The following is a 26,739-nucleotide window of genomic DNA, read 5'->3' as shown; positions in this document are numbered from 1 at the left end:
AAAGAGCATTCCATGGAGGGAGCAGGACAAGGGGTTAAAGTTTACTCTAAACCAGCAAGGGAATGGGATGTAAGGAAGCTATTTTGAGTTCATAGCTCTTTTCTGAGTCCTCTGGACATCTCTGAGCAGATGTCAGCCTTGACCCACTGATTCTATACTACACTCTGGAATGGTACTCTGGTCTGGGTATTGACCGTGTCTGGATTTCCAGAGGAAAAGGTGGTACTGGAGAAGTGGTGGCTGGAGCCAGTCCAGGGTTCCCACGTGGCTGAGGTGTCAGGCCTCATCTAGTATGAGGATGCCGGGCTCCTTTCCAGTCTCCTCCCAGCCGCCACCCCCACATCATGCTCCCTGCTTCCTAAAGATGAAAATGCTTGCTTTCAGACGTGGAAGTGTTAACAGAAGTGAATTGGGTCAATTATGAGTAGATTAATTACAGTAGATCAATTGAAAAATATTCTCTTTGTACTCAATTCTTCCAGGAAAGGGCAGGGTTTGCTTCTACTCTACAAAAACAGCCTACCTTTTTCAGAAATTCAGGGAACGCCAGTTCTTCCATGATGCGAAATGAAAAACCAAGGTTGAATGAGGTAGTAGTTTTGCTTGCCCTTTTTTTTTTTTAAAAAAACTCATTCATGGAAAATTTATCAAAACATTTTTTGGGTAATATACTTAAAGTGTACAACATGATATTTGATATATTTACACACCATGAGAGGGTTCCCAGCACTGAGTGAATTAACACATCTACCTAGTATACCTCTGGTGAATTAACACATCCTCCACCTCATGTAGTTACCTTTTTTTCCCTTTTATGCCCTTTTATCATCTCCTCCCTATTTCCTCCACTCTCCAGCAACCACCATTCTACTCTCTGTATCTATGAGTTTGACCTTTTTTTAGGCTCCACACATAAGTGATACCATGCAGCAGTTGTCCTTCTCTCTTGGGCTTCCTTTACTAAGCATAATGCCCTCCAGCTTCTATGTTTTTTTCTAGGAGTTTTATGGTTTGGGGTCTTAAGTTTAAGGTTTTTTTTTTTAATTTTTTTTAAAAATTTACTTATGATAGTCACACAGAGAGAGAGAGAGAGAGGCAAAGACATAGGCAGAGGGAGAAGCAGGCTCCATGCACCGGGAGCCCGACGTGGGATTTGATCCCGGGTCTCCAGGATCGCGCCCTGGGCCAAAGGCAGGCGCTAAACCGCTGTGCCACCCAGGGTTCCCTAAGTTTAAGTTTTTAAGCCATTTTGAGTTGGCATTAGTGTTGGTATAAGCCAGGGGTATGATTTCATTCTTTTATATGTAGATATCTAGTTTTTCCCCAATACCATTTATGGAAGAGACCATCTTTTCCCCATTGTGTATGTTGACTCTTTTGTAAAAAAATTAATGGATGGTATATACATGAGTTTATTTCTGGTCTCTATCCTGTTCCATCTTTGACTCCTTGTGGCAGATTCTCTGATTTTTCCAATTAGCATGTCTCTCCCACAGGCTGAAGAATACAATAGGCCTCTAGGTCACCCTTACCTGTCTGTGCCACCAGGAGCAAAGGAACATTAAAATTACTGAGGACATTGACATTGCTTTGGATTAGACATTACTAGTCTGGCAATAAATATTGGTGATTTGATTTTATACCTAGAACATAAGAACAGGCTGCTCCATCATCTGTCCATCCCTCCATTCAACAAATTGAACTGTGTAGCCACTACATGCCACACGCTCTGCTGCCTGCTGAGAATGTAACATTGAACAAAACACTATCTCTGCCTTAGGGACCTTAAAGTCTACTGGGAATTTTAATAAGGATGCAGGAAATTACATCACATAGTAAGATGAAGTAGGAGCACAGAGGAAAGACGCCCAGTCATTTTTTTAGTACTTTGGAATTATGTGGCTATAAAATCCTTTCTTTTAAAAGATATATTTATTTATTTTAGATTGAGAGAGAGCAACCCAGGGGAGAGGGAGAGGAGAGAGAGAGAATATCAGGCAGACTCCTGCTGAATGTAGAGCCCAACAACCTGGGGCCAGATCTCATGACTCTGAGGTCATGACCCAAGCTGAAATCAAGAATTGGACGCTTGACTGACTGAGCCACTCAGATGCCCCCCTTTTGGTTTTTTTTATGTCTAAAAATAAGTTTTGGGGGTACCTGGGTGGCACCCATTCAGTTAAACATGTGCCTTCGGCTCAGGTCATGATCCTGGGGTCCTGGGATTGAGCCCTGCATTGGGCTCCTTGATCAGCAGGGAGCCTGCTTCTCCCTCTGCCTTCCTGTACACACTCACTCCCCTCTCTCTCTCTGTCTCTCTCTATGTCAAATAAATAAATAAAATCTCTTTAAAAATAATAATATGTTTTGGTGGGGAGCTAGGTTGACTCAGAAGAGCATGGAACTCTTGATCTCTGTGTGATTTCAAGACCCATGTTGGGTATAAAGATTACCAAAAAGAAAAAAATAAACTTAAAAAATCTTTTAAAATAAGTTTTGGTATAGTAGTAGATAACTTTTAGTGTATATGGTACAAAATAAGCCCTTCTCATGCAAAATGCTACCCTGTGGTTAACAGTGATATAATGAGGTCCCACTGTGTTACACTGAGGAATCCCCACAGAGCACTGCTCCACATTGAGGGCCATTTGGTGTCTAGTGTGATAGTAGCAAGAGCACAGCTTTCAAGTCTATCTTGAGTTCAGATTCCAGCCTATCATTTTCCATGAGTTACTGAACTCTGGGACTCAGTTTCTACATCTAAAATATTTGGGTGATAATACATACATCACAAAGGTTGTTGAGAAAATTAGATGTGAAACTGTGTGTAACATGCCTGGCAAATGATAGGCACTCCATAAATATCAGTTTCCTTCTTTTCTTCAAATTATCATTCATTTGCATTTTGCCTCTCTGTCTGTATCCTATGTAATGATCTAACATGCAGGAATAAAAGAACCCTCACTGTATATTCTATGTAATCACACTTGTGCAAGTGGAAGCTTTAGTGAGATTGTGTTTGTTTATCTCAGTCACAGCTACGTGGAAGAGACAAGGGCACCTCCCTGGACCCATCAAAAATGACCACCTTGATTCTGACGAAGAATAGAGAGGGAATGCAGGTATTTCACTACTATGTATACATATATGCCAGCCACTAATTTGATTTGGCTTTTAAGTATATGACATGGTTTGGAGAGGTAGCGATCCACACTTTCACCTTCTAGAATTCATTCACTCAGGTGAACGTCTAAGCCACCTGACCACCAAGGGATACAATCCACAAGGGGCCACAAGATGGGAGAAATCCCACCTAGGGCTCAAAGCTTGCCCTGGAGAATTTAGTTTTTATTTTAACAAACATTTGGTAGGTGGCTATTATTTTGTAACTCCATGGCAACAGTTGAGGAAACAGTGATAGTGAATAATGTGGTGGTTCTCAACCCTAGGAGATGTTAACAACAAACGGGGGTGCCACCATCAGGCATGAGGTGTGCCTCACACGCAGTATTACCAGTGATCGTTCAATACCGAGGTTTGTGAATGATTTGCTTTTTTAGAGGAATAAGTTAGAATGAGTTAGTATTTGTCCCCTCTAATAACTATCTCTCTTGCACACTTGCATTTGCATATTCTTTCCTGAGAAGGAGGAAAAAGAGGTGGAGAAACAGCTAGTAAGCTGTTATGTCAAATAGCCCTGGGTACATCTATGGGAGGGTGCTGCTCATAGGCACCCAGGGTGAACAAAGATTGAGAACCATCAGACTTATATGGCTACACTAGATAGAAAATGGACAGCTGTCCCAAGGGGAGGTCCCTGCTGTTTTCCCAAGGCTGTTGTTTGGGACTTCTCAGACTGTGCTCCCATTTACCCCACAGTATCTTATAGAGATCCTATGAGATGCGGGACCACTTGAGGACTGGAAGACCTGATCCCTCCCTTAAGGCAGCCACCCTCTAGGAGGGGTGGTGAGACATAGGCCAGTCACTGTGGCATAACAGAGCCTGGAGAGCAGTGGGAAGAGAGGTGTAGGTAAATTCAAATCAAAGAGGATTTCTGGGGGCACCTGAGTGCCTCAGTGGTTGACCATCTCCCTTTGGCTCAGGGCGTGATCCCCAGGTCCTGGGATCCAGTCCTGCATCGGGCTCCCCACAGGGAGCCTGCACCTCCCTCTGCCTGTGTCTCTGCCGCTCTTCTCTGCGGTGTCTCTCATGAATAAATAAATAGAATCTTAAAAAAAAAAAAAATGGAGTTCTGTCCTGCCAGGCAGGGGAGCCACAAACTGCCCCCTTGCCTCTTTGGCATTCACTGCAGGAAGCCACATCCCACAGTTGAAAGCTGCTGGTTAGGCTGTAACATGTAACCAGGGATTCAGTGAAACCCAGTGTAGCAGGTAAATGCCATTCAGGCTTTTCTCTTCTCTTCTCTTCTCTTCTCTTCTCTTCTCTTCTCTTCTCTTCTCTTCTCTTCTCTTCTCTTCTCTTCTCTTCTCTTCCCCTCTTCCCCTCTTCCCCTCTTCCCCTCTTCCCCTCTTCCCCTCTTCCCCTCTTCCCCTCTTCCCCTCTTCCCCTCTCCTCCTCCCTCCTCCTCCCTCCTCCTCTCTCCTCCTCTCTCCTCTCTCCTCTCCTCCATCCAGGCTTTCTTACTTTACCTCCATTTTCTTACCATTTCTGGCAGAATGTTTTTCTAGCTGAGACATAAGCATTTAACTCACAGGCTTAATCAGAGTCACAAACAGTGGGGCAGTCTCCTATCTTGACAGATCAGGTTCTTCTCTTTGTGTAATGTCTCTAGATGGCTTATGAAAGCAATCGTTGAGCTCAGGGCAATTAAGGACCTTTTTTCAGCTCTCCAAAGGACTTGGGCAAATACTTGATTCACCTCTGCCCTGGTGCAACATTAACTACTTTGTATTTTGGTATTTGGGGGAAAATGCAAATACTTCTCACTAACTCCTTGTAAAACCAACTCCAACTCTGACTGTAACTTTAGAAATTGAGGGACACCTGTGTGGCTCAGCGGTTTAGTGCCTGCCTTCGGCCTAGGTCGTGATCCTGGAATCCCAGGATCGAGTCCCACATTGGGCTCCGTGCATGGAGCCTGCTTCTCCCTCTGCCTGTGTCTCTGCCTCTCTCTCATTCTGTGTCTCTCATGAATAAATAAATAAAATCTTAAAAAAAAAAAATTTAGAAATTGCAACCTAAAGCGATTCAACCTTTCTATCTTGTTTGCACTGACACAGAGGCCGAGATTCACAGTGTCGTGCTGTCCAAAGAGAAGCACAAACTCCAGCCAAGAGCCAGCTCCAGATATGAAGCCACTCTGGTCCAGGAACAGATATCCTGCCACAAAGAGAGGTCGCGCCACCATGATGGTGTACCCATCCTTGCACATATACACATACCCCTAGGGTGCCTTGGCCATGCCACACAGGTGCTTCCTTGGCCTATTTTGGGTTAGATACATTTTGTAATGAGAGGAGTTGTATGATTGGGAGCTACATTGACTCGAGACATACTGTGTTGTGTGTTCATCGCACGCTGACCTTATGCTATGTGCTTACATTGTGTGCATGCCCTTAGGATGCATATCTCATGAATTAGATTGCTCTTTTCACAAAGTAAAATTTTATAATGATGTATAGAAAAGCTTCCTTTATCAGAAATTGAAGTGTGTACTCATGAACCTACAGCACAGATATACCTCATTTTAACCAATAAATATTCTCTCTAAAATTAGTGCAAATCAATTTTAAGAGCTCAAATTCCATTCTAAACATAATATGGGAGTGTGCTACGTTACAAAAGCAATCTTGTGTCAAAGCTTTCTAGCAACAAATGGCTAGTCAATGATTTATCAAGTTTGCTGGTGCTGAGGATTATCACATAGAGAAAACAATACATGTATTAGCTGGAATTCAGGATTACATATATTATGTTCAACACAGTTACATACATTTTTAACCCATTGATTAAAATTCTGTCTCAGTAGCCAGTTGCTTCCTTTGATTGGTTAATCTTGTAACTTTAAGTGAACAGGTACTTTATATTTTTAGATCTCTTGCAAGCATCAAGTGTAGCCTGCTGGCAGCAGCCTTTTACATCAACATGCTGGAGTCATGTTGAAGAAAGTCACTCTAGCTCATCCCAGGTCTCCTGTTTTGACTTTCCCCTCTTCCTATCACATTGGATTGAAAGTTTCCTGTTTCATGTGTTTTTTATGACCACTTGTAAACTCCTTCAGCCACCAATCACCTGGATGACTAATAATCAGAACCACAAATTTTATTACAATTCCAGTGTCTGTGCTATTTTGTGTGTGTGTATGTGTGTGTTTGTAATTAATAGGTTTTATTTTGAGAACAGTTTAGATTTACCGAGAACTTGAGGGGACAGGACTGAGAGTTCCTATATACTGCCCACCTCACCCCCCTCCTTACACACTGTGTGAGTCTTTTTAAGGGGAATATCTGCCCGAGTTCCTTTTCAGTTGTTTGGTTTGATTTCTAATTTGGAACGCTTCACAAATTTTCATGTCTTCCTTGCACAGGGGGCCATGCCAAATCCTCTCAGTATCTGTACCCACGTTAGTATTTGTGCTGCCAATGTGAGCATCTGCCTTCCTATTCCATACCTTACTCACACCCTAAAACCTAAACTCACAGCTTAAAACTCAGCATTTTAAGTAGAGAGCACACAGCTAAAACCTCACCTTTTGTCCCTAAGAGGATATCTTCAAGGACAAATTCCCAAACAGTTATAAACTGCTGAGGGCAAACCTTTGTTTGAAAGTTGTTCAGAAAAAAAAAGAAAAAAGAAAGTTGTTCAGAAATACTGTCTTTTTTTGTCTTTTTGTTTGTTTGTTTGTTTCAAGTAATTTTGGAGAAAGTTTATAAAAAGCACCCCAGTGTGATGATATTTTTGGAATAAAAAAATCATATATGGGGCCACCTGGGTGGTTCAGTCAGTTAAGCATCTGACTCTTGATTTCAGCTCAGGTCATGATCTCAGGGTGGTTGGGATTGAGCCCCGCATCCATGTCCATGCTCAGCTACGAGTCTACTTGTCCCTCTCCGTCTGCTTCTTCCCCTACTCATGTTCTCTCTTTCTCTAAAATAAGTAAGTAAAATCTTAAAAAATAAAATAAGCCAATCTGTAAAAAAATCAGAATGTGATCAGATTTTTTTCCCCAAAGGTATGAGATTTCTGTTTCATAAAACATGCCCTTTTATATTCAATAACTGAGGATTTTATGATCTGAGATGGTTGGTGATAGGGAGTTGATGACAATGTATAGAAAAGAATCATAATACAGTTATTGTACTTCACCCATTAGACTACTGGGAGTGATGGCATGAAATTTTGACTGCTTAAGCAATCAAGATCTGTGGGGTTATCAGATTTTTTAAAGTACTTTTTTAATTTTTTTTTTATTTTTTTTTTATTTTTAAAAATTTTTTTTAACTTTTATTTATTTATGATAGTCACAGAGAGAGAGAGAGAGGCAGAGACACAGGCAGAGGGAGAAGCAGGCTCCATGCACTGGGAGCCCGACGTGGGATTCGATCCCGGGTCTCCAGGATCGTGCCCCGGGCCAAAGGCAGGCGCCAAACCGCTGCGCCACCCAGGGATCCCAAAGTACTTTTTTAAAAAGAGATTTTATTTATTTGAGAGAGAACGCTCATGCACAGGAGGAGAGGGGCTGACAGAGCGGGGGAAGAGGAGAGGAGAGAGAGTCTCCAGCCCACTCTGAGCTAAGCACAGAGTGCAACACAGGGCTCGATCTCATGACCCCTAGATTGTTACCTGAGCCAAAATCAAGAGTTAGATGCCAAAGGGACTGATCTACCCAGGTGCCCCAATAAGTACTTTTTGAAAGTAAAAATCTTCCTGAGGTGGGGGAAGGAGGAAAGATTCCTGAGAGATGTGGTTTGGATGCTAAGGTATGGAAGGGGCAAAAAGGAGAGAACACTGGGTGTTATGCTGTATGTTGGCAAATCGAAATCTAATAAAATATACAAGAAGAAAAAGGAGAGAACCCTTGCCTTCAGGCACAGCCTCCACATCCGGTAATCCCACAAGGCTGTGCAGTTGGAGTTTGAGCCGGCTCAGCTCACAGGCCTGCAAAGGAGCAGCTATTTGTTTTCTTTAGAAGAGAGGCAAGAAGTGCCCCATCGGCCGTTTGCATGTTGCAGCGTCTAGCAGCCAGTGTGCCCGTCATTTCTCAGTGTGCGTTCGGGAGGAGGCTTCGAGGGCTGCCCCTAGCTGGAAGCTTTAAAATGACAAAGATCATTGATTCTGTGTGGACATAATAAATCTCACACTGAAAATAAAATCTTAAAAAAAGGGGGGGGGGGCAGCCCCGGGGGCGCAGCGGTTTGGCGCAGCGGTTTAGCGCCGCCTGCAGCCCAGGGCCTGATCCTGGAGACTCCGGATCGAGTCCGGCGTCGGGCTCCTTGCGTGGAGCCTGCTTCTCCCTCTGCCTTTCGCTCGCTCTGTCTCTCTCATGAGTAAATAAAATAAAATCTTAAAAATAAATAAAAATAAATAAAAAATAAATAAATCTCACGCTGGAGAACAAACCACCCAAAGCATTTTTAAAAAAGATTTTATTTAGGGGATCCCTGGGTGGCGCAGCAGTTTAGCGCTTGCCTTTGGCCCGGGGCGCGATCCTGGAGACCCGGGATCAAATCCCACGTCGGGCTCCTGGTGCATGGAGCCTGCTTCTCCCTCTGCCTGTGTCTCTGCCTCTCTCTCTCTCTCTCTCTCTCTCTCTCTCTCTCTGTGACTATCATAAATAAATAAAAATTAAAAAAAAAGTGAGGACAGGGAGGATAAATTATATATATAAAAAAAGATTTTATTTATTTATTCATGAGAGATACACAGAGAGAGGCAGAGACACAGGCAGAGGGAGAAGCAAGCCCCATGCAGGGAGCCCGAAGCCGGACTCAATCCAGGACTCCGGGTCATGTCCTGGGCCGAAGGCAGGCGCTAAACCGCTGAGCCACCTAGGGATCCCAACATCTTGGTCACTAAGAGTGAATCATGAGAATGGAATCAGGGAAAAGTAGAAAAAAGAGCATTTTGGGCAGCCTGGGTGGCTCAGCAGTTTAGCGCCGCCTTCATACATATATATGTGTATATATATGTCTTTAAGGGAAAAATAATGTAATTTAAACTTTTATTTTATTTTTATTATTTATTTTTATTTTTATTTATTTATGATAGTCACAGAGAGAGAAAGAGAGAGGCAGAGACATAGGCAGAGGGAGAAGCAGGCTCCATGCACCGGAAGCCCGATGTGGGATTCGATCCCGGGTCTCCAGGATCGCGCCCTGGGCCAAAGGCAGGCGCCAAACCACTGCGCCACCCAGGGAGCCCGTATACTGTTTCCTTTATAAATTAAATGCATAGTCACTAATAGCATGTTTTAAGATTCAAGATTATTTCAGGTGAACATGTTTTCTTTAGAAGTCTTACTTTTGGCTGGGGATCCCTGGGTGGCTCAGCAGTTTAGCACCACCTTCGGCCCAGGGCATGATCCTGGAGTCCCGGGATCAAGTCCCACGTTGGGGTCCCTGCATGGAACCTGCTTATCGCTCTGCCTCTCTCTCTCTCTCTTTGTGTGTCTCTAATGAATAAATAAATAAAATCTTAAAAAAAAAAAAAAAGAAGTCTTACTTTTGGGACCACGTGGTCACAACTAAGGTCCTGTGTCAGTACTCCTTTCTATCTTTGGAGAGGTGACAACAGCTCTTGGAAGTGGTAGAAACGAGTCCAAACAGGTAAGGTGATGACAATAAGCATTCCCCTTAAGTTTCTGATGGAACATTAGCTCTAGGAACTCAGTATGAACATAGAGGCTTCTTAAAATTCTAGGTGGTTTTTATTTTCCCACTTGTCATTTAAAAAGTGCAAGAATTTTGGAGATCTCCTGGTACCTGGCCACTCTGATACCAGTGATCTCTGGTTTAGTGACGTCACCAATTTTGATCCCAGCTCTCAGGAAACATCCCACACAAAAGGCTCTGCTTTACAGAAATAGAATTGCTACTTCTGGTTTTCCAGGCTGTTCTCAGACTAGTTCTGCTTTCATTACCTAGAATAGCAGAGATGTTTCCAGAGCACAGAGACTTGGCACCTTCTGCCCAGGATGCTTTGACTCCACAAAGCCTACTCTGTCCTCTAAACTACAAAAGCAAACTGTAAGGCATGGCTAGCTTTAGCTGAGCTGCTTCCCATCAGGGACCTTTCTATTTCTTAGTGGAATATTCCTAAGGAAGATAAGCTCCTCTCTATTGATGCTTGCCAAGGCCCATCATCTTTGTTCCCTTTTCCTCACCTTGGTGCTGCCTGATGAACTAAAAGGAAGCTCTGGGGGCCCCTGGGTGACTCAGTCAGTTGAGCATCTGCCTTCAGCTCAGGTCATGATCTCAGGGTCCTGGGGTCGAGTCTCACTTCGGCTCTCTGTTCATGGGGAGTCTGCTTCTCCCTCTCTCCCTCTATGCTCTCCCTCTCTCTTTCAAATAAAATCTTTAAAAAAATAAAATTAAAATAATAAAAGGAAGCTCTGAATTAATTTTCTACTTTAAGTGGGTTCCAACTAACTTAACTTCGTGCAGCTGAGTTAGGTGGTCTGCAAGAAACAAGCTTCCTTGTAAAACTGGGTTTAGAAAAGCATTGCTTTATTTATTTTTTTTAGTAAAGCATTGCTTTAATTCGTACGTCTGCAGATGAAGCTCTGGTGACAAAGCATACACCACACGTCCAGTGTAATGCTGGCTTAACAAGGGTCAAAAGAAAGGAAGATCCTTATGAATATAGAAAGAAATAATGCTACTTGGAAATTCGGACTCCCCGGGATACTTCTTCCAGAAAATATGCGCTCTTCCCACCAATTCATCCATCAGAAAGCAAGCCCCAGGCAGCAGTGAGGCAGGAGCTGCGGAGAAGGCAGGGAAGCCTGGACATCTTCAAACCCAGGTACAAACCAACTAGAAAACCAAGACTCGTCCTGCACTAAAACGAGCCAGGCGGGAAGACGCTCTGTGAACTTCAGAGCATGGTCCTGGGCTAATCAGAGGCAACAACTTAAAGCCCCTGGGTCTGAACCCCATCCAGGCTGGTGGGGGCGGGGGGTCAGCTGCTTCACAGCCCCCCCCTTTTTTTTTAAAGATTTTATCTATTCATGAGAGACACACAGAGGCAGAGACACAGGCAAAGAGAGAAGCAGGCGCCATGCAGGGAGGCTGATGTGGGACTCAATCCGGGACCCCCAGACCACGCCCTGAACCAAAGATAGATGCTCAGCTGCTGAGCCTCCCAGGTGTCCCTCTCTCCTGCACCCCCCCTTTTTTTTTAGATTTTATGTATTTAATCATGAGAGACATGGGGAGAGAGAGGGAGGCAGAGACACAGGAAGAGGGAGAAGCAGGCTCCATGCAGGGAGCCCCCTGTGGGACTCGATCCCAGGACTCCAGGATCACACCCCGGGCTGAAGGCAGATGCTCAGCCACTGAGCCACCCAGGGATCCCCCTCTGTCCTGCCCTTAAGAGTGAAGCAACTGTCTTGTCCTGATGAAATAATCTCCAAGGTCTCTTTACTTTCACAAAATCACATTTATTCGGACCTCCTCGGGGCTGAGGATCAGGCCAAGGTGGCCTCCCTCGTCAGCTGGGGCCAGGCTGGTCTTGTCCCTCAGCCTCTGCTCCTTGGGGGAAACAAAGGCTCTGGGGGGGCTCAAAGTCCAGCCCCTCCCATCTCTGCCGCGGCCAGATTTGGTCTGAGCCGCCTCTCCCCCCAGTCCCGGAACCGGCTATTCCTAGACGGTGGGATGTGGTGACCAGAAGTGACTTCAATAAAGTCCTCCGCAGCCCAGCGCAGAACCCCCCAGGGGCTCTCCTTTCTCCCTCCTGGCTTCACTTCCTCCCCATTCAGCCCAGACTGCAGGGCACATATGTCAAGCGCTCTCTTGCCAGCACCCCAGCGTCCTCCATCTCCGTCCTTCTGCCGCACCCACCTGGTAGTTCCCAGGCGGATCGGTCTAGCCATCCCAGCCATCTGGCCCCTCTCCTCCGCGCCCAGGCTGCCAAGATGCTGCAGGAAACATGCCCTCAAGTGAACTGGGGCCACTCCTCAGTCATCCCCTCCAGCCTCTGAAATTCACTTTCTGCTTCTGAAACTGATGTTCCCTCAATGCCCCCCCCCTTTTAATATTTTATTTATTCATGAGAAACACAGAGAGAGGCACAGACATAGGCAGAGGGAGGAGCAGGCTCCTGGGACTCGATCCCAGGACCCTGGGATCACCTGAACTGAAGGCAGACGCCACACCACTGAGCCACCCAGGTGTCCCTCCCTCAGCCTCCCCCTTGCAGGGCTATTTCCTACCCTTTGGTTCCTGAGTGCTCTGCCCCTCCCTGTTAACTGGATCACCCTCCCAGCAAACAGTCTTCCTAGAAGGTGTGGTGAAGAAGCCAGGCTTTGGTGGGGTGGAAGTGGGAAGGAAAGTTCAAGCAAGTTCTGAACGATCCTTAGTAGGTTTGTATATGTGCTGGTCTTAGCAGAATGATTCTGAAACTCTTGCAGATCTGTTACATGATTGAGCAAATGAATACAGGAGTTGATGTTGAGTCAGGGTTCTGGGTGGCTCAGCAGTTTAGCGCCGCCTTCCGCCCAGGGCATGATCCTGGAGACCTGGGATTGAGTCCCAGTCCCATGTCAGGCTCCCTGCATGGAGCCTGCTTCTCCCTCTGCCTGTGTCTCTGCCTCTCTCATGAATAAATAAATAAAATCTTAAAAAAAAAAGGGGGGGGTTCTCAATGTGGAAGAAGAAACATGTATTTAATGGAGGGAAACAAGAAAAACTGTGACAGTGGATTGGAACTGGAGACATCAGCATAGACTCATGATTTCCAGCATATGTATAGGTAAGTATATTCATAGTTTATATACACCTATGCATGTATATCCAGCTCTGTCTGCTAAAAGGGCCTAAAATCAATTCCACTCCATTAGCAATAAGCACATTTTGCCCTGAGATCTGTTACCATTCCCCTCTAAAAGGAATCAAGGTATTTCTTTTTCTTTTCTTTTTCTTTTTCTCTTTCTTTTTCTTTTTTTTTTTTTTTTTTTTTTCAGAGAGAGAGAAATGGCTGATTCCAGTTCTGGGGCATTATAGATATGAGATGAGGAGCCTGGAACATTGTATTATGCCAAAAAGTAAGAAAGTACTTAAAAAAAAACAAAAGTAGGAGGTATGTCACAGGATAAAGGAGCCAGCTTTGAAGGGGCTGCCACCAGTCAAATCTGGGATATTAGCACCAAAATGATTAAGGACGTTAATAAATTATACCCCATTGGAAAAAATCAGAATCAATGAGTTCATCTCCTGAAAGAGGAAAGAAAGGAGGGTTCTTGCTCAAGTGGAATGACACTGAGAGCCAAACAGGGAGGTGATGGCAGTGTAAGGGGAATGCAGGAGGTTTGTAGCCATCACAGTGAAATGGATAAGAATCATCCATGGAGGCTAAATTCAGGAGAAAACATAATGAGGAGCAGGATGAGGTTTTAAAGTGTCCACCCAAGCACCTTGGTGGCTCAGTCAGTTAAGTGTCTGACTTCAGCTCAGGTCATGATCCCAAGGTTCTGAGATTGAGCCCTGCATTGGGTTCCCTGGTCATAGGGAGGGGTATGGGGTAGCTGCTTCTCCCTCTGAGAATGAATGAATGAATGAATGAATGAATCCACTCAATTGCTTATTAGTTGAAAAAGAAAAAAATATGGAACGGAGAAGTTGGATGCACTTTGGGCAAGTCACCACCGAGGAGCAGATAGACATGACACACCATGTGATGCTCCAGAAGGATGCGTCACTTCTAGAGTCTTAGGGTCAGAAATGCATACCCCAAATCTGATCATGAAGAAACACAAGGCAAAGCCAAAATAAGGAACATTCTACCAGGGAGAAGGATCTAGACTCTGGCATTGGAATGCCTGGGTTTGAATGCTGGTCCTACTAGCTTTATGACCACAGGAAAGCTACCCTCTCAAACACTCCATCTCCTGCTCCATAAAGGGGATCACTAGCAGAACCCACCTTTCAGGGAAGTCGGGAGGACCAGATGGGAACATGCACACAACCACGGAGTGCCCTATGCACAGAGTGCAACTGGGAATGGTTAGCGAGCACAGCTCCTGTCCACCCTGGCTTCCTTCCGTTTGCCCTTAGAGGAAACAAAAGTGCCCAACTCTGGGGTTAAGGCTAATTGTCAATTCCATCTCCCTCTGTTATCTTCTCAAACTTTCTGCATTACCTTATCCCTTTTTCCATATATCTCCTTCTTTACCAGCAACTTCTCTGTAGCCTAAAAACATAGTTAGCTTCTACCATCTGTGAAGAAAACACCAAACCTTCAACTATTCCTTAGTCTCTGCTGCCCATCGCCCCTCAAGCTCTCCCCTCCCTTCATAAAAATCACTGAGCCTGCGATGTGTCATGAACTTTACCCTACATGGCGGATGGCCATGATACCCTGTTTCACAGATGAGAAAATTTGAGCCGGGAGAGGATTTGAACCTGGATCTGCCTCAGACTAGAACTGTCTGATGAGGTGGCCACGGAGCACTTGAAATGGGGCTGGTCCAAACTGAGCTGTGCAGTAGGTATAAATACATACCAGATTCCAAAGACTTTATACAAGAAAAAAACACTGCAAAAGATCGCATTGATATTTTTATATTGATTACATGTTGAAATAATTTTGGGGATATTTCGGGTAAAATAAGATATATTATTAAAATCAACTTTTGGGGGAAAAAAATCAACTTTTGGGGCACCCAGGTGATTCAGTGAGTTAAGTGTCTGCCTTTGGCTCAGGTCATGATCCCAGGGTCCTGGGATGGAACCCTACATCCGGCTCCCCACTCAGCAAGGAAGTCTGCTTCTCCTTCTCCCTCTGCCCCTCCCCCCATCCTTTCTGTCTCTCTCTCTCTCTCAAATAAATACATAATATCTTTTTATTTGAGAGAGAGAGCAAGAATGAAAGCAAGCGAGCAAGAGAGAGAGACAGAGACAGAGAGAGAGAGAATGAGTAGGGGGCAGGGGCAGAGGGAGAGGGAGAAGTAGACTCCCCGCTGAGCAGGGAGCCCAACGTGGAACTTGATTCCAGAACCCTGGGAGCATGACCTGAGCCAAAGGGAGATGCTTAACTAACTGAGCCACTCAGGCGCCTCATGAATAGATAAAATCTCTTTAAAATTTTAAAAATTAACTTTTACTGTTTCTTTTTACTTTTCTAATGTAGGTACTAAAATATTAAAATTATGTGGATGGTACTATATTTCTATTGGACAAGCACTGTTCTAAGATATTCATCTCACTCTGAAATATGGCCTCTTGTCTTCCATAATACCGTTTATCTTAGCTCCCTGAATGTACCCTGGGTTCTAGGGCTTCTCCCTCTACATATCCTACTTGGGTGATCTCCACCTGCCCTTGGCACCTGTATGCCATGATAATGCTGGGTCAGGCTTCCACCCTCCACCCCCGTGTCCCACCTTGGTCCCACCCCAGACCACTAGATTCAACTGTCTCCCCTCCATCTCTGTTTAGTTCCCTTCTGTACCTCAAAGGCAACATGGCCAAAGTGAAATTATTCTTTTTCTTAAACCAGAGCTTCCCTCTAGATCTTCTATCTTGTGAAATAGTAACACCATTGTTACCACGCTTATAACTTCTCCTGCCACATCCAGACAGAGGCCACATCCTATGGACTCTATCTCCTAAGTAAACCCATAAACCTCTCTCCATAAACTTTCTGAGAATTTCAGGTTATCATTGCTCTCCTAAACTATTCAGTCTAGTCTCCCAGCCTCCAGTCTTTGGGATCCTGACCTGCCTTTGATAGAGTGACCGAGGTGAGCCCATTACAAGGCAAATCTGGTCACGCTGGCCCCCTTGCAGGGCACTTCTCTTCTGCAGGACCACCCATCTCTGACACGGCCCTACAGCCCCCTCAGCCTCCAAGTCTGGGTTCCACCTGTTCTGCATGAATCTGGAACATTAACTGCTTCTCCCTACTTCCTCCATGCCCACTGCCTCTATGCCCACTTCCCAAACACGTGTCACGGGTCAGTTATGTCAATTATAGCTCAAGTTAAAAAAAAAAAAAAAGACTTGGGGCACCTGGGTGGTACACTTGGTTAATTGTCTGACTCTTGGTTTTGGCTCAGGTCATGATCTCAGGGTCATGAGATCAAGCCCTGCATTGGGCTCCATGCTCAATGAAGAGTCTGCTAAGGTTTCTCTCTGCCTTTCCCTCAGCCCTCTCCCACTCTATGCATGCTTTCTCTCTCTCTCTCTCTCTCTCGCTCTAAAATAAATAAATCTCAAAACAAAACAAAACAAAAAAAGACTCTGCTGGGGAGCCCTAGCTGGCTCAGTTGAAAAAGCATGTGATTCTTGATCTCAGGGTTGTAGTTTCAAGCCCTATGTTGGATGTTGAAATTACCTAAATAAGTCAAAGTTCAAACAAAAAAAAAGGCCTCAGCTCAATACCAGCCCACTATGCGAAACTGATCTTGATGCTGTTTCCCAGGCAGACCTCACCAATCCTTCCTTTTCATCCTACAGATTTCTACCTCAGCACCTGAACCACGTCCGTGCGCCACTTTCTGTACTTGGCTGCCTTTCTTAACCAGAAGGATTTCAACGACAGTCCATAAGAGAGAAGGAAAAAAACAACAGAATTCAAAGAAAATGCAATTATCACTTCACAAAAATAAGTAGTCCAGATGTAGATTAGCCTCAGGGCTGGTTAATTTATTCAGTAGCTCACTGGCACCATCAAGGGTCTGGGCCTTACTGTCTTCCAGCTCTGCCACTTTGGTGCCAACTTTGTCCAAATCTGTTGGCTGGATAGCAGTAGCAGATCCAGGCAAACCACCACATTTAACAATGCCCAGTGGAACAGAGCATTCTTCTTTCTCTTCTTTTTAATAACCTCTTTTTTTTGGAACAATTTCTTTTAGATCATATATTATTTATTTGAGAAAGAGAGAGCATGAGCAGGGGGGTAGGAAGGGCAGACGGAGAGGGAGAAGCCTGATGCGGGGCTCAATTCCAGGACCCTGAGATCATGACCTGAGCTAAAGGCAAAAGTTTAACCAATCCAGGTGCCCTGGAACAATTTTTGATGTATAGGGGCACCTGGCTGGCTCAGTCAGTGGAGCACATGACTCTTGATCTCGGGATTGTGAGTTTGAGCCCCATGTTAGATGTAGAGATTACTTAAAAATAACTTATTTTTAAAAAAGAAGAAGAAGAAGAAGAAAAGAAGGGCACCTAGCTCAGTGGTTGAGCATCTGCCTTTGGCTCAGGGGTCCTGGGGTCAAGTCCCACATCAGACTCCCTGCAACAAGCCTGCTTCTCCCTCTGCCTCAGTCTCTGCCCTTCTCTCTGTGTCTCTCATGAATTAAATATAATAAAATCTTTTAAAAAGAAAAGAAAAGGGGATCCCTGGATGGCGCAGCGGTTTGGCGCCTGCCTTTGGCCCAGGGTGCGATCCTGGAGACCCGGGATCGAATCCCACATCGGGCTCCCGGTGCATGGAGCCTGCTTCTCCCTCTGCCTGTGTCTCTGCCTCTCTCTCTCTCTGTGACTATCATAAATAAATAAATAAATAAATAAATAAATAAATAAATAAATAAATACCTTAAAAAAATTAGAAAAAAAAAAAGAAAAGAAAAGTCACCAAGATAATAGAGTTCCTACATACCCCTCACTCAGGTTCAGTTTCCCCTAATGTCAACATCTCCCATTACTGTGGGCCATTTGTCAAAATCAAGAAAATATCAGTACATTACTATAAACCAAACTCCAAGCTTTCTTCAGACTTCATTTTTTCCTTTAAAGTCCTCTTTCTTTCCTGGGATCCCATCCAGAACACCATATTGCATTTTGTCATCGTGTCTCTTTAGCTTCCTCTGGTCTATGGCTGTTTTCCAGACTTGCTTTATTTTTTATTTTTAGTATGTGGTGAAATTTACTTTGAAGATTTATCTATTTATTTGAGAGAGAGAGAGAGAGAGAGAGAGTGAATGCACAAGCAGGGGGAAGGACAGAGGGACAGAGAGAATCTCTTTTTTTATTTTTTTAATTTTTATTTATTTATGATAGTCACACACATAGAGAGAGAGGCAGAGACACAGGCAAAGGGAGAAGCAGGCTCCATGCAACGGGAGCCCGACGTGGGATTCGATCCTGGGTCTCCAGGATCGCGCCCTGGGCCAAAGGGAGGCGCCAAACCGCTGCGCCACCCAGGGATCCCGGACAGAGAGAATCTCAAGCGGACTCCCCACTGAGCACAGAGCCTGACTCGGGGCTCCATCTCAGGACCCCAAAATCATGACCCAAGCCTAAACCAAGAGTTGGATGCCTAACTGACTGAGCCACCAGGGCACCCCTCAACTTTCCTTATTTTTCATGATTTTGACAGTTTTGAGGGGTACACCAGTTAGGTATTTTGTAGAATGGTCCTCAAATTGGGTCTGATGTGTTCCTCGTGGTTTGACTGAAGTAAAGGACTTTTGGAAAGAATACCATAAAAAAAAAAAAAAAACAGGAAAGAATACCATAGAGAAGTGCCCTCCTCATCACATTTCAGAGGCTTTTAAAATTTTGTGGGCAGGTGTGGAGATCTACTTGTCTCATAGCCACCAAGATAAGCTTCAAAACAATTTCCCTTGTTAAAATGCCATTCACCAACCTGGAGTGACCAGCCTCTTCCTTGGTCTCTCTTTTCCCTCTGAATATGGGGGGGTCCAGTTTCCAATTTCACCTGGGAAGCTCCCAAGGGGGTTGCAAACCAAAACCATATTACTAGGTCAAAACATAAAAACCATATGACCATTTCTAAACATGCCAAAAAAACCTCCTGGTAATACTCAGTTTCTATTTTGTATTTGTAAAAATAGTCACTAAAATAAAAGAGGTAAATCCTTTCTTTTTTTGGGGGGGGGGGTAAATCCTTTCTTAACATGATAAAACATAACTGTTTTCTTTTTTTTTTTATTTTTATTTATTTATGATAGTCACACACAGAGAGAGAGAGAGAGAGAGAGGCAGAGACACAGGCAGAGGGAGAAGCAGGCTCCATGCACCGGGAGCCCGACGTGGGATTCGATCCCGGGTCTCCAGGATCCGCCCTGGGCCAAAGGCAGGTGCCAAACCGCTGCGCCACCCAGGGATCCCAACATAACTGTTTTCAATTGAAAAACTAGCATCATGCTCATTGGGAAGCACAAGAAGTATTCTTGTTGAAGCCAGGAACACAAGATGTCCATCCACTATTACTATTATTACTTAATTTTGTTCTGGAGTTAATATCTAATTCAATTAAACAAAAAAGCTAAAGAAATAAATATTTGTTTCCAGGAAAGGGGTTAATTCCGTACTTGGAAAACCCATGAGAACCAACCAAAAAACACAAACAAAAAAGAATTCCGTGATTCCCCTATGTACAACACCTATATGCCAAAAAATTAAAATCTTTCAGATATATAAGCAGCCAATTAGGAAATACAATGATGTAAAAGTCTCCATTTACAATAGCCATCTAAAACAATGTGGCACTTGGAGTACCTGGGTGGCTCAGCCAGTTGAGCACCCAATTCTTGATTTCACCTCAGGTCATGGTGTCTGTGTCTTGGAATTGAGTCTTGTGTCAGGCTCCATGCTCAGCATGGAGTCTGCTTGAGAGTCTCTCTCTCCCTCTCTGTCCTCCTGTCTCTCCCACTGCATGTGCACACGTACTTTTTTCTTTCTCTCAAATAAATAAATAACATTTTTAAAAAATTAGGAATGTGACACTTAACCAGAATGTAAAATCAGAAATGTGAAATGTCCAAAAGAAGAGAAAAGTTAAATGCCAGGAACACAAAAATGTTGACATATGGAAATATTCTTGTATGGGAAGACTAAATGTCACGAATATGTCAATTCTCTTTAACTTCAAATGCTAATTTCATGTGAATTTAAATTTCAAGCAAAAATACTAATTAAAAAATTTGCTAGGGCAAGCTTACTTTGAAGTTCAAGTGAAAAAATTGAGAAAGCTGGAAAATTCTGGAAGCAAAGAGTAATGAGAGACTGGCCCTCCCGGATATTAAACCATAGCCTACAATATTCAAAGCAGTTTGGGAATAAGTTATAAATGGATGGATAGATCAATGAACCAGAAGTCCAGCAATAAGAAACAAAGAAGTGCAATGAAGAGAAATAGTTACAACCATAAGAAGGAAAATCTAATTTTTTAAAGTTTTTTTTTTTAAGATTTTATTTAATTATGCATGAGAGACATAGAGAGGGGGTGCACAAGCAGAGGGAAAAGCAGGCTCCATGCAGGGAGCCCTACATAGGACTCAATCCCACGTCTCCAGGATCCCACCCCGGGGCTGATGGTGGCGCTAAACCGCTGAGCCACCAGGGCTGCCCCAAATCTAATTTTTTAAAATGGAATCATTTAAGGTGCCTGCCTGGCTCAGTTGGTAGAGGATGTGACTCTTGATTTGGGGTCATGAGTTTGAGCCCCATGTTGGGCATAGAGATTACTTAAGGGGAAAAAAAAGGAAAAAATGGAATCATTTCCATACTTGCTGGTAACTTGGTAGTCACTAACCTTTCTGAAATTGTCTTCTCATCTTTTTCTTTTTTTAAAAAGATTTTATTTATTTATTCATGAGAGACAGAAGAGACAGGCAGAGACATAGGCAAAGGAAGAAGCAGGCTCCCTGTGGGGAGCCTGATGTGAGACTCGATCCCAGGACTCTGGGATCACGACCTGCGCTGAAGGCCAATGCTCAGCCACTGAGCCACCCAGATGCCCCTTCTTCTCATGTTTAAAAAAGAGACAGGGATCCCTGGGTGGCGCAGCAGTTTAGCGCCTGCCTTTGGCCCAGGGCGCGATCCTGGAGACCCAGGATCAAATCCCACATCGGGCTCCCGGTGCATGGAGCCTGCTTCTCCCTCTGCCTATGTCTCTGCCTCTCTCTCTGTCTCTCTCTCTCTGTGACTATCATAAATAAATAAAAATTTAAAAAAAATGTTTAAAAAAAAAAAGAGACAATCCCTTGCCAGCTCACTTCACAAGATTGTTCAGATAATTAAATGAGAATAATGCATACAAAGAAGCATTGAAAATTGTGAACTGTTCTAAAAATATGAGGTGTTGGTATTACAGTAGTTCAACTGTGTTGACCAATGAAAGAAGCCAGAAGGAACATTTATTGAAAGCCTGCCAAGTTGCAGGAATAAGCTAATGGCCATAGCACCACTGTGGTAGGACACATGACAATGCTTTCCCCTGCCCAGTGGTCCAAACTGCTCCCCACAGGGGTTACCCTTTTCTCAGTCCCTCTCACTACTCCATTTGCCTTTCCTTTGATTTAAGCACCTCAATTTATCTTTCAGGGAAACTGTGCCACTCAATGTACTTTGGGTAGGCTCCCCACTTGATATAATCTGCATTTCAGCTCTAAAGGAAGGCATATGACCTATGCCTCAGCCAGACTGCATATCCCAACCTTCTGATCACAGTGTATAGTTTAGAAATATGTATACAATCCAACCTAGCACCCCCCTCACACACACCAAGGATGTCTGTTGGGCCTTTTGGGTTGAGAGTAAGTTCTCTCTCTGGTCTTAGGACTATGACAGTATAAGATAGAAGCTGCAGGAGGCTTCCCTGAAGAATGATCCTATCTGCAAACAAAATCAATAAAGAAGAAAGGAGAACTAAGAGATAGAAAGAAACCCAGTCCAGGTAACCTGCCCTAAGATCCTGGATGCAGCCATCCCTGAAGCTATCTACTTGCAAGAGTCAATACATTTCCTTTAAAAAAAAAAAATTCCTTCCTCCCCTACGTGCCCACCATCCCAAAGCAATTTGGGTAGGATTTTATATTATTTGCACATAGAAAGTTCTAATTAAGACAACAGATGAGGGGTGCCTAGGTGGCTCAGTCTGGTAAATGTCCCACTCTTGATTTCAGCCAAGGTCTCAGGGTTGTGAGATCAAGCCCTGCAAAGAGCTCTAAGTACAGTGTGGAGTCAGCTTGAGATTCTCTCTCTCTTGTTGCCCCTCACCACTTTGCAAGTACACACTCTCTCTTTTAATCGTTCTCTCTCTCAAAAAAAAAAAAAAAGACAACTGATAAGAATTTCAGTTGGGACTAATGCAATTTAAAAACATATATGAGGGGATCCCTGGGTGGCGCAGCGGTTTGGCGCCTGCCTTTGGCCCAGGGCGCGATCCTGGAGACCCGGGATCGAATCCCACGTCGGGCTCCCGGTACATGGAGCCTGCTTCTCCCTCTGCCTTTGTCTCTGCCTCTCTCTCTCTCACTGTGTGCCTATCATAAATAAATAAAATTAAAAAAAATAAAAAATAAAAAAATAAAAACATATATGAGGGGGATCCCTGGGTGGCTCAGAGGTTTGGTGCCTGCCTTTGGCCCAGGGTGCAATCCTGGAGTCCTGGGATCAATCCTGCGTCAGGCTCCCAGCACGGAGCCTGCTTTTCCCTCCTCCTGTGTCTCTGCCTCTCTCTCTCTCTCTCTCTGTCTATCATAAATAAATAAATAAATAAATAAATAAATAAATAAATAAATAAATAAAAATAAAAAATAAAAACATATATGAGAGGGATGCCTGGGTGGCTCAGTGGTTGAGCATCCCAACCCAGAATCCGGGATCAAGTCGCACATCGGACTCCCTGAACGGAGCCTGCTTCTCCCTCTGCCTGTGTCTCTGCCTCTCTCTCTCTGTGTGTCCCTCACGAATAAATAAATAAATCTTTAAAAAATAAAAATAAAAACATATATAAGGAAGGAAGGACTTTGAGATACAGAATTTCATCTATAATTAAGTGAAGAACATGAAGGAACTCAGAGGAATAATAAGCAGGCTGGGCCTGGAAAGGAAACTGACACCACTCTCTAGAAATTCCAGAGTTTCCACTGGAATAATTATTCCAACAAATATGTACTGAGTGCCTAGTATGTGCTTGGTACTGTTCTAGGCACTGAGAATACTGAAGTGAACAACAGAAAGAGGACAAAATCCCTGCCCTCTTGGACATAATTCTAGAGTGTTGAAGGCAGGAGAACCAATTTAAAAATTATGTGGGACTCTGAAAGGTGATAAAGGCTACAGAGAAAAAGAAAGAAGAGGGAACAGGGAATGCCAGGTCACTTTCGAAATTTTCACAATGAGCCAGTGAAGCAGGGCTTATTCATCCCAACTTCAGCACAAAGAGGTTAAGTGACCTGCCCAAGGTTGTCAACTACCAAGTGGCAGAATCAGAATCAAAGAATAAGGGTGGGGGGTGGGGGTGGACAGGGTGGGTGTGGGTGGGTTGTTATAGGACCTTTGATCTCTGTGGCAGGTTGGGCCACCTCCTAGCCCAGGGGTCTTTTCACTGGCAAATCCACTCATCTTTCACTGGGCTTCATTATTATTATTGACCTCTTAGCAGGTTTGACATTGCTGAGCATCCTTCCTTTTCCAAAACTTTTTCATTTCAGTGACATTGCTGTTCTAGTTCTGTTTGTCTTCCCAATTAGTTCTGCCCCTTTTGACTTTTCTTCTTTTTTTAATAATTTTTTTTTAATTTATTTATGATAGGCACACAGTGAGAGAGAGAGAGGCAGAGACACAGGCAGAGGGAGAAGCAGGCTCCATGCACCGGGAGCCCGACGTGGGATTCGATCCCGGATCTCCAGGATCGCGCCCTGGGCCAAAGGCAGGCACCCAACCGCTGAGCCACCCAGGAATCCCCGATTTTATTTTTATTTATTTTTAAGATTTTATTTATTTATTTATTTGACAGAGAGAGCACAGCAGGGGGAGCAGTAGAGGGGAGGGAGGAGCAGCCTCTCTACTGAGCAAGGGAGCCTGATGCGGGGCTCACAACCTGAGCTGAAGGTGGATGCTTAACCAAATGAGCCACCCAGGCACCCCTAAAGATTTTATTTTTGAGTAATCTCTACATCCAACATGGGGCTCAAAATCACAACCCCAAGATCAAGAGTGGCAAGCTCCACTGACTGAGCCACCAGGTGCCCCTTGATCTCTCTTATTCCTCTCACCACTTGAATATGGGTCACCAACCACAACTCCTCATGTTGAGGGAACACCACACATTCAGATCATAGCCCTTGTGAGTTGTGCAGTGCACAGCTTAGGCAGCTGTATATAACAACCCTATACCTTTTGTACTTCTTGTTTCTGTTTTTTTTTTTGTTTTTTTTTTTTAATCTAAGAGAGACACAGAGAGAGAGGTAGAGACATAGGCAGAGAGAGAAGCAGAGAAGCAGGCTTCCTGTGGGGAGCCCAACGCAGGACTTGATCCCAGGACTCTGGGATCACAACCTGAGCCAAAGGCAGATTCTCAACCACTGAGCCACCCAGGTGCACCCCTGCACTTCTCTATCTACTGATTTCAGTTCCCTTTCCACAGATTTTCCCAAAACTTTATGGGTAGTTTCTGCCTTGCACCCCTGGAGAATATGGTAGAGCAGTTTGCATCTCCCACCCACCCATCCTTGCAAGAAGCTCTTTACCTCTCACTGTCCACAGGTATCAGTGGGGCACACAGTGGATATTTCGTTGGCACCACCAGGGTGCAAAACCAAGAATAAAGGGAGCCCTTGGTAGATGGTCTCTATTGGTAATTATTGTCTGGTGAGACACTATTGTTAGATATCAATTGCACTGATGTTTAAATAATTTCTGGATTTAGTTAGAAGCAAGTTGTAAGTTTTTTATAACTCTAAAAGCTACAATTTAATACATTTTTGTAAGCCAAGCTGAGTGGGCATATTATTTCATTCAAACCTCACAACCGCATGGAACAGACATTACTATATTCATCTGTCTAAGAAGATTCAAAGAGGTCCTGTGATTACTTACCATATAATTAATAACTGGTAGAAATGGAATTTAGACCAGGTCCATTGGCCTTCAAAGACCATGTTCCTTCTGGCTTTGTAAGGTGCCTCCCAAGTATCACCTAGCATCATGCTGAGTACAGGATAATAATAATTAAAACTATTTCAGGGGTGCCTGGGTGGCTCGGTGGGTTGAGTGACCGACTCTTGACTTTAGTTCAGGTCATGATCTCAGGGTTCTGAGACAGAGCTCCGCATCAGGCTGAGGTCAGTGCAAAGTTCACTTGAGAGTCTCTCACCCAGAAAGAAAAAAAAAAAAAAGTCTCTCACCTTCCCTCTGCTCCTCTCCGCTTGCTCATGCTCTCTCTCTCTCTCTAACCACCCCCCCCAACTACTGCAATATAGTTTTTAAAAATCTTATCCTATGCACAATTCCACCTACCAGTCAATAATAACCCTGAGAGGCACCTGCATGATTCAGTAGGTTAAATTAAGTGTCTGACTTGATTCCCCCTGGGGTCATGATCTCTAGGTCCTGAGATGAGTCAAGCTCAGGGCTACCCACTCACGCAGGAGCCTGCTTGAGATTCTCTCCCTCTCCCTCTGACCCTCCCAGCACACACTCAATCCCTCTCTCTCTCTCAAATAAATAAGTACCCTGACAGGTAGGTAATAGTGTTATCCTTAGAAAAACTGAATAACAGAAGATAAAATGTTTTCGGAATCATTTACATATAAAGGAGAGCCAGGATCCAAATACAAGTCTCCTCTAGGTACCTCAATCTCTGAGCCATGCTCTACCTCAGTAAGTGTTGTTGGCTACAGACCACGTGAACTGGAGGCTGCAGGGTTAAGGACAATGCCTTTTCTCCTTTCTCCTGCAACAGCCTGTAGGTGCCTCTAGGGCACTGAAGTGTTTGTTCATTCATGCAATAGTCACTGAGCACCTAGTATGTGCCAGGTGCTCAATGTACAACAGTGAACAAAGGCTGTCCCAGTTCCTGAACTCCCAGAGCTTGCATTCTGGTGGAAGACACAAACAAATAATTTCATACAATAAGTGCTACCGGACATTGTGGTGGAAATAAGGGGGGGGGGGCATTTTTTTTTTTTAAGAATTTAATTTATTTATTTATGAGAGACACAGAGGAAGAGAGGCAGAGACACAGGCAGAGGGAGAAGCAGGCTCCATGCAGGGAGCCTGATCCTGGACTCCAGGATCACGCCCTGAGCCAAAGGCAGATGCTCAACTGCTGAGCCACCCAGGCGTCTGGGGTGGGGGGTACGGGGGGCATTGAATAGAGGTCAGAGAAGCCATTTCCGAGAAGGTACCATTAATTGAATGAATGAATGAATGAATGGCAACCCCCTCAAGGATTCATTGTTCGATATCAGGCTTAACTAGTTCCCGTCGGCCATTAGGTTGTTTATGGTTCTGAATACCCTTGTACCTTATGTTGCTGATGCCCAAAGGGCAAGTGTAGAGGCACAACGCAACAGAGAACTCTTTTCAACTCTTCCATTCCTCTGACCTTGCCTTTGCTGTCAGGGTCACAACCCCCCATCGCCACGCCCATTCTCCTCCTCCGGACGCTCCGGCCTGCGCAAGCGCAAGAGAAACTGCCGTTCCGAGTGGAGCGCGCGGATCCCACCCCAGGGCGCATGCGCGCCTGACCCGTAAGCCCCGCCCCGCCCCGCCCCGCCCCGCCCCGCCCCCTGCGCCGGCTCGCGAGCGCCTGCCGTTTCTCGGGGCGGGGCGGGGGGCAGGGCCTGGGCGGGGAGGCGCG

The 26,739-nt window shown here is 44.5% G+C and overlaps 1 protein-coding gene, 1 long non-coding RNA gene and 1 other non-coding gene across 12 annotated transcripts in view; 1 reads left to right on the top strand and 2 right to left on the bottom strand.

Moving 5' to 3' along the window:
• Window positions 1–6,294, top strand: part of AGBL2 (AGBL carboxypeptidase 2) — a 44,073-nt gene extending 37,779 nt beyond the window's left edge. For 5 of the 10 annotated variants that reach the window (XM_077863273.1, XM_077863270.1, XM_077863266.1 and 2 more), the window contains 3 exons: window positions 483–590; window positions 3,033–3,122; window positions 5,244–6,294. In XM_077863273.1, the coding sequence (XP_077719399.1) occupies window positions 483–590; window positions 3,033–3,122; window positions 5,244–5,411 (366 nt within the window). In that variant the 3' untranslated portion in view covers window positions 5,412–6,294. Of the gene's footprint in view, window positions 1–482; window positions 591–3,032; window positions 3,123–3,449; window positions 3,536–4,315; window positions 5,187–5,243 lie in introns of those variants that run through there. The other 5 variants (XM_077863268.1, XM_077863269.1, XM_077863274.1 and 2 more) reach the window with 5 other exon arrangements.
• On the bottom strand, window positions 28–26,639 carry LOC144292619 (uncharacterized). The gene is made up of 2 exons (XR_013359999.1): window positions 26,404–26,639; window positions 28–358 (listed from the first exon to the last, which is right to left on the bottom strand). It is a non-coding gene; the product is annotated as an uncharacterized LOC144292619 (long non-coding RNA).
• Window positions 6,506–6,615, bottom strand: LOC144293561 (U6 spliceosomal RNA). Its single transcript, XR_013360767.1, has one exon. It is a non-coding gene; the product is annotated as a U6 spliceosomal RNA (small nuclear RNA).
• Window positions 26,640–26,739: the final 100 nt, after the last annotated feature.

The sequence above is a fragment of the Canis aureus genome, chromosome 21 (assembly GCF_053574225.1).
Source record: "Canis aureus isolate CA01 chromosome 21, VMU_Caureus_v.1.0, whole genome shotgun sequence".
Taxonomy (NCBI): Eukaryota; Metazoa; Chordata; class Mammalia; order Carnivora; family Canidae; genus Canis; species Canis aureus.
This window is presented reverse-complemented; position numbering and strand designations above follow the sequence as displayed.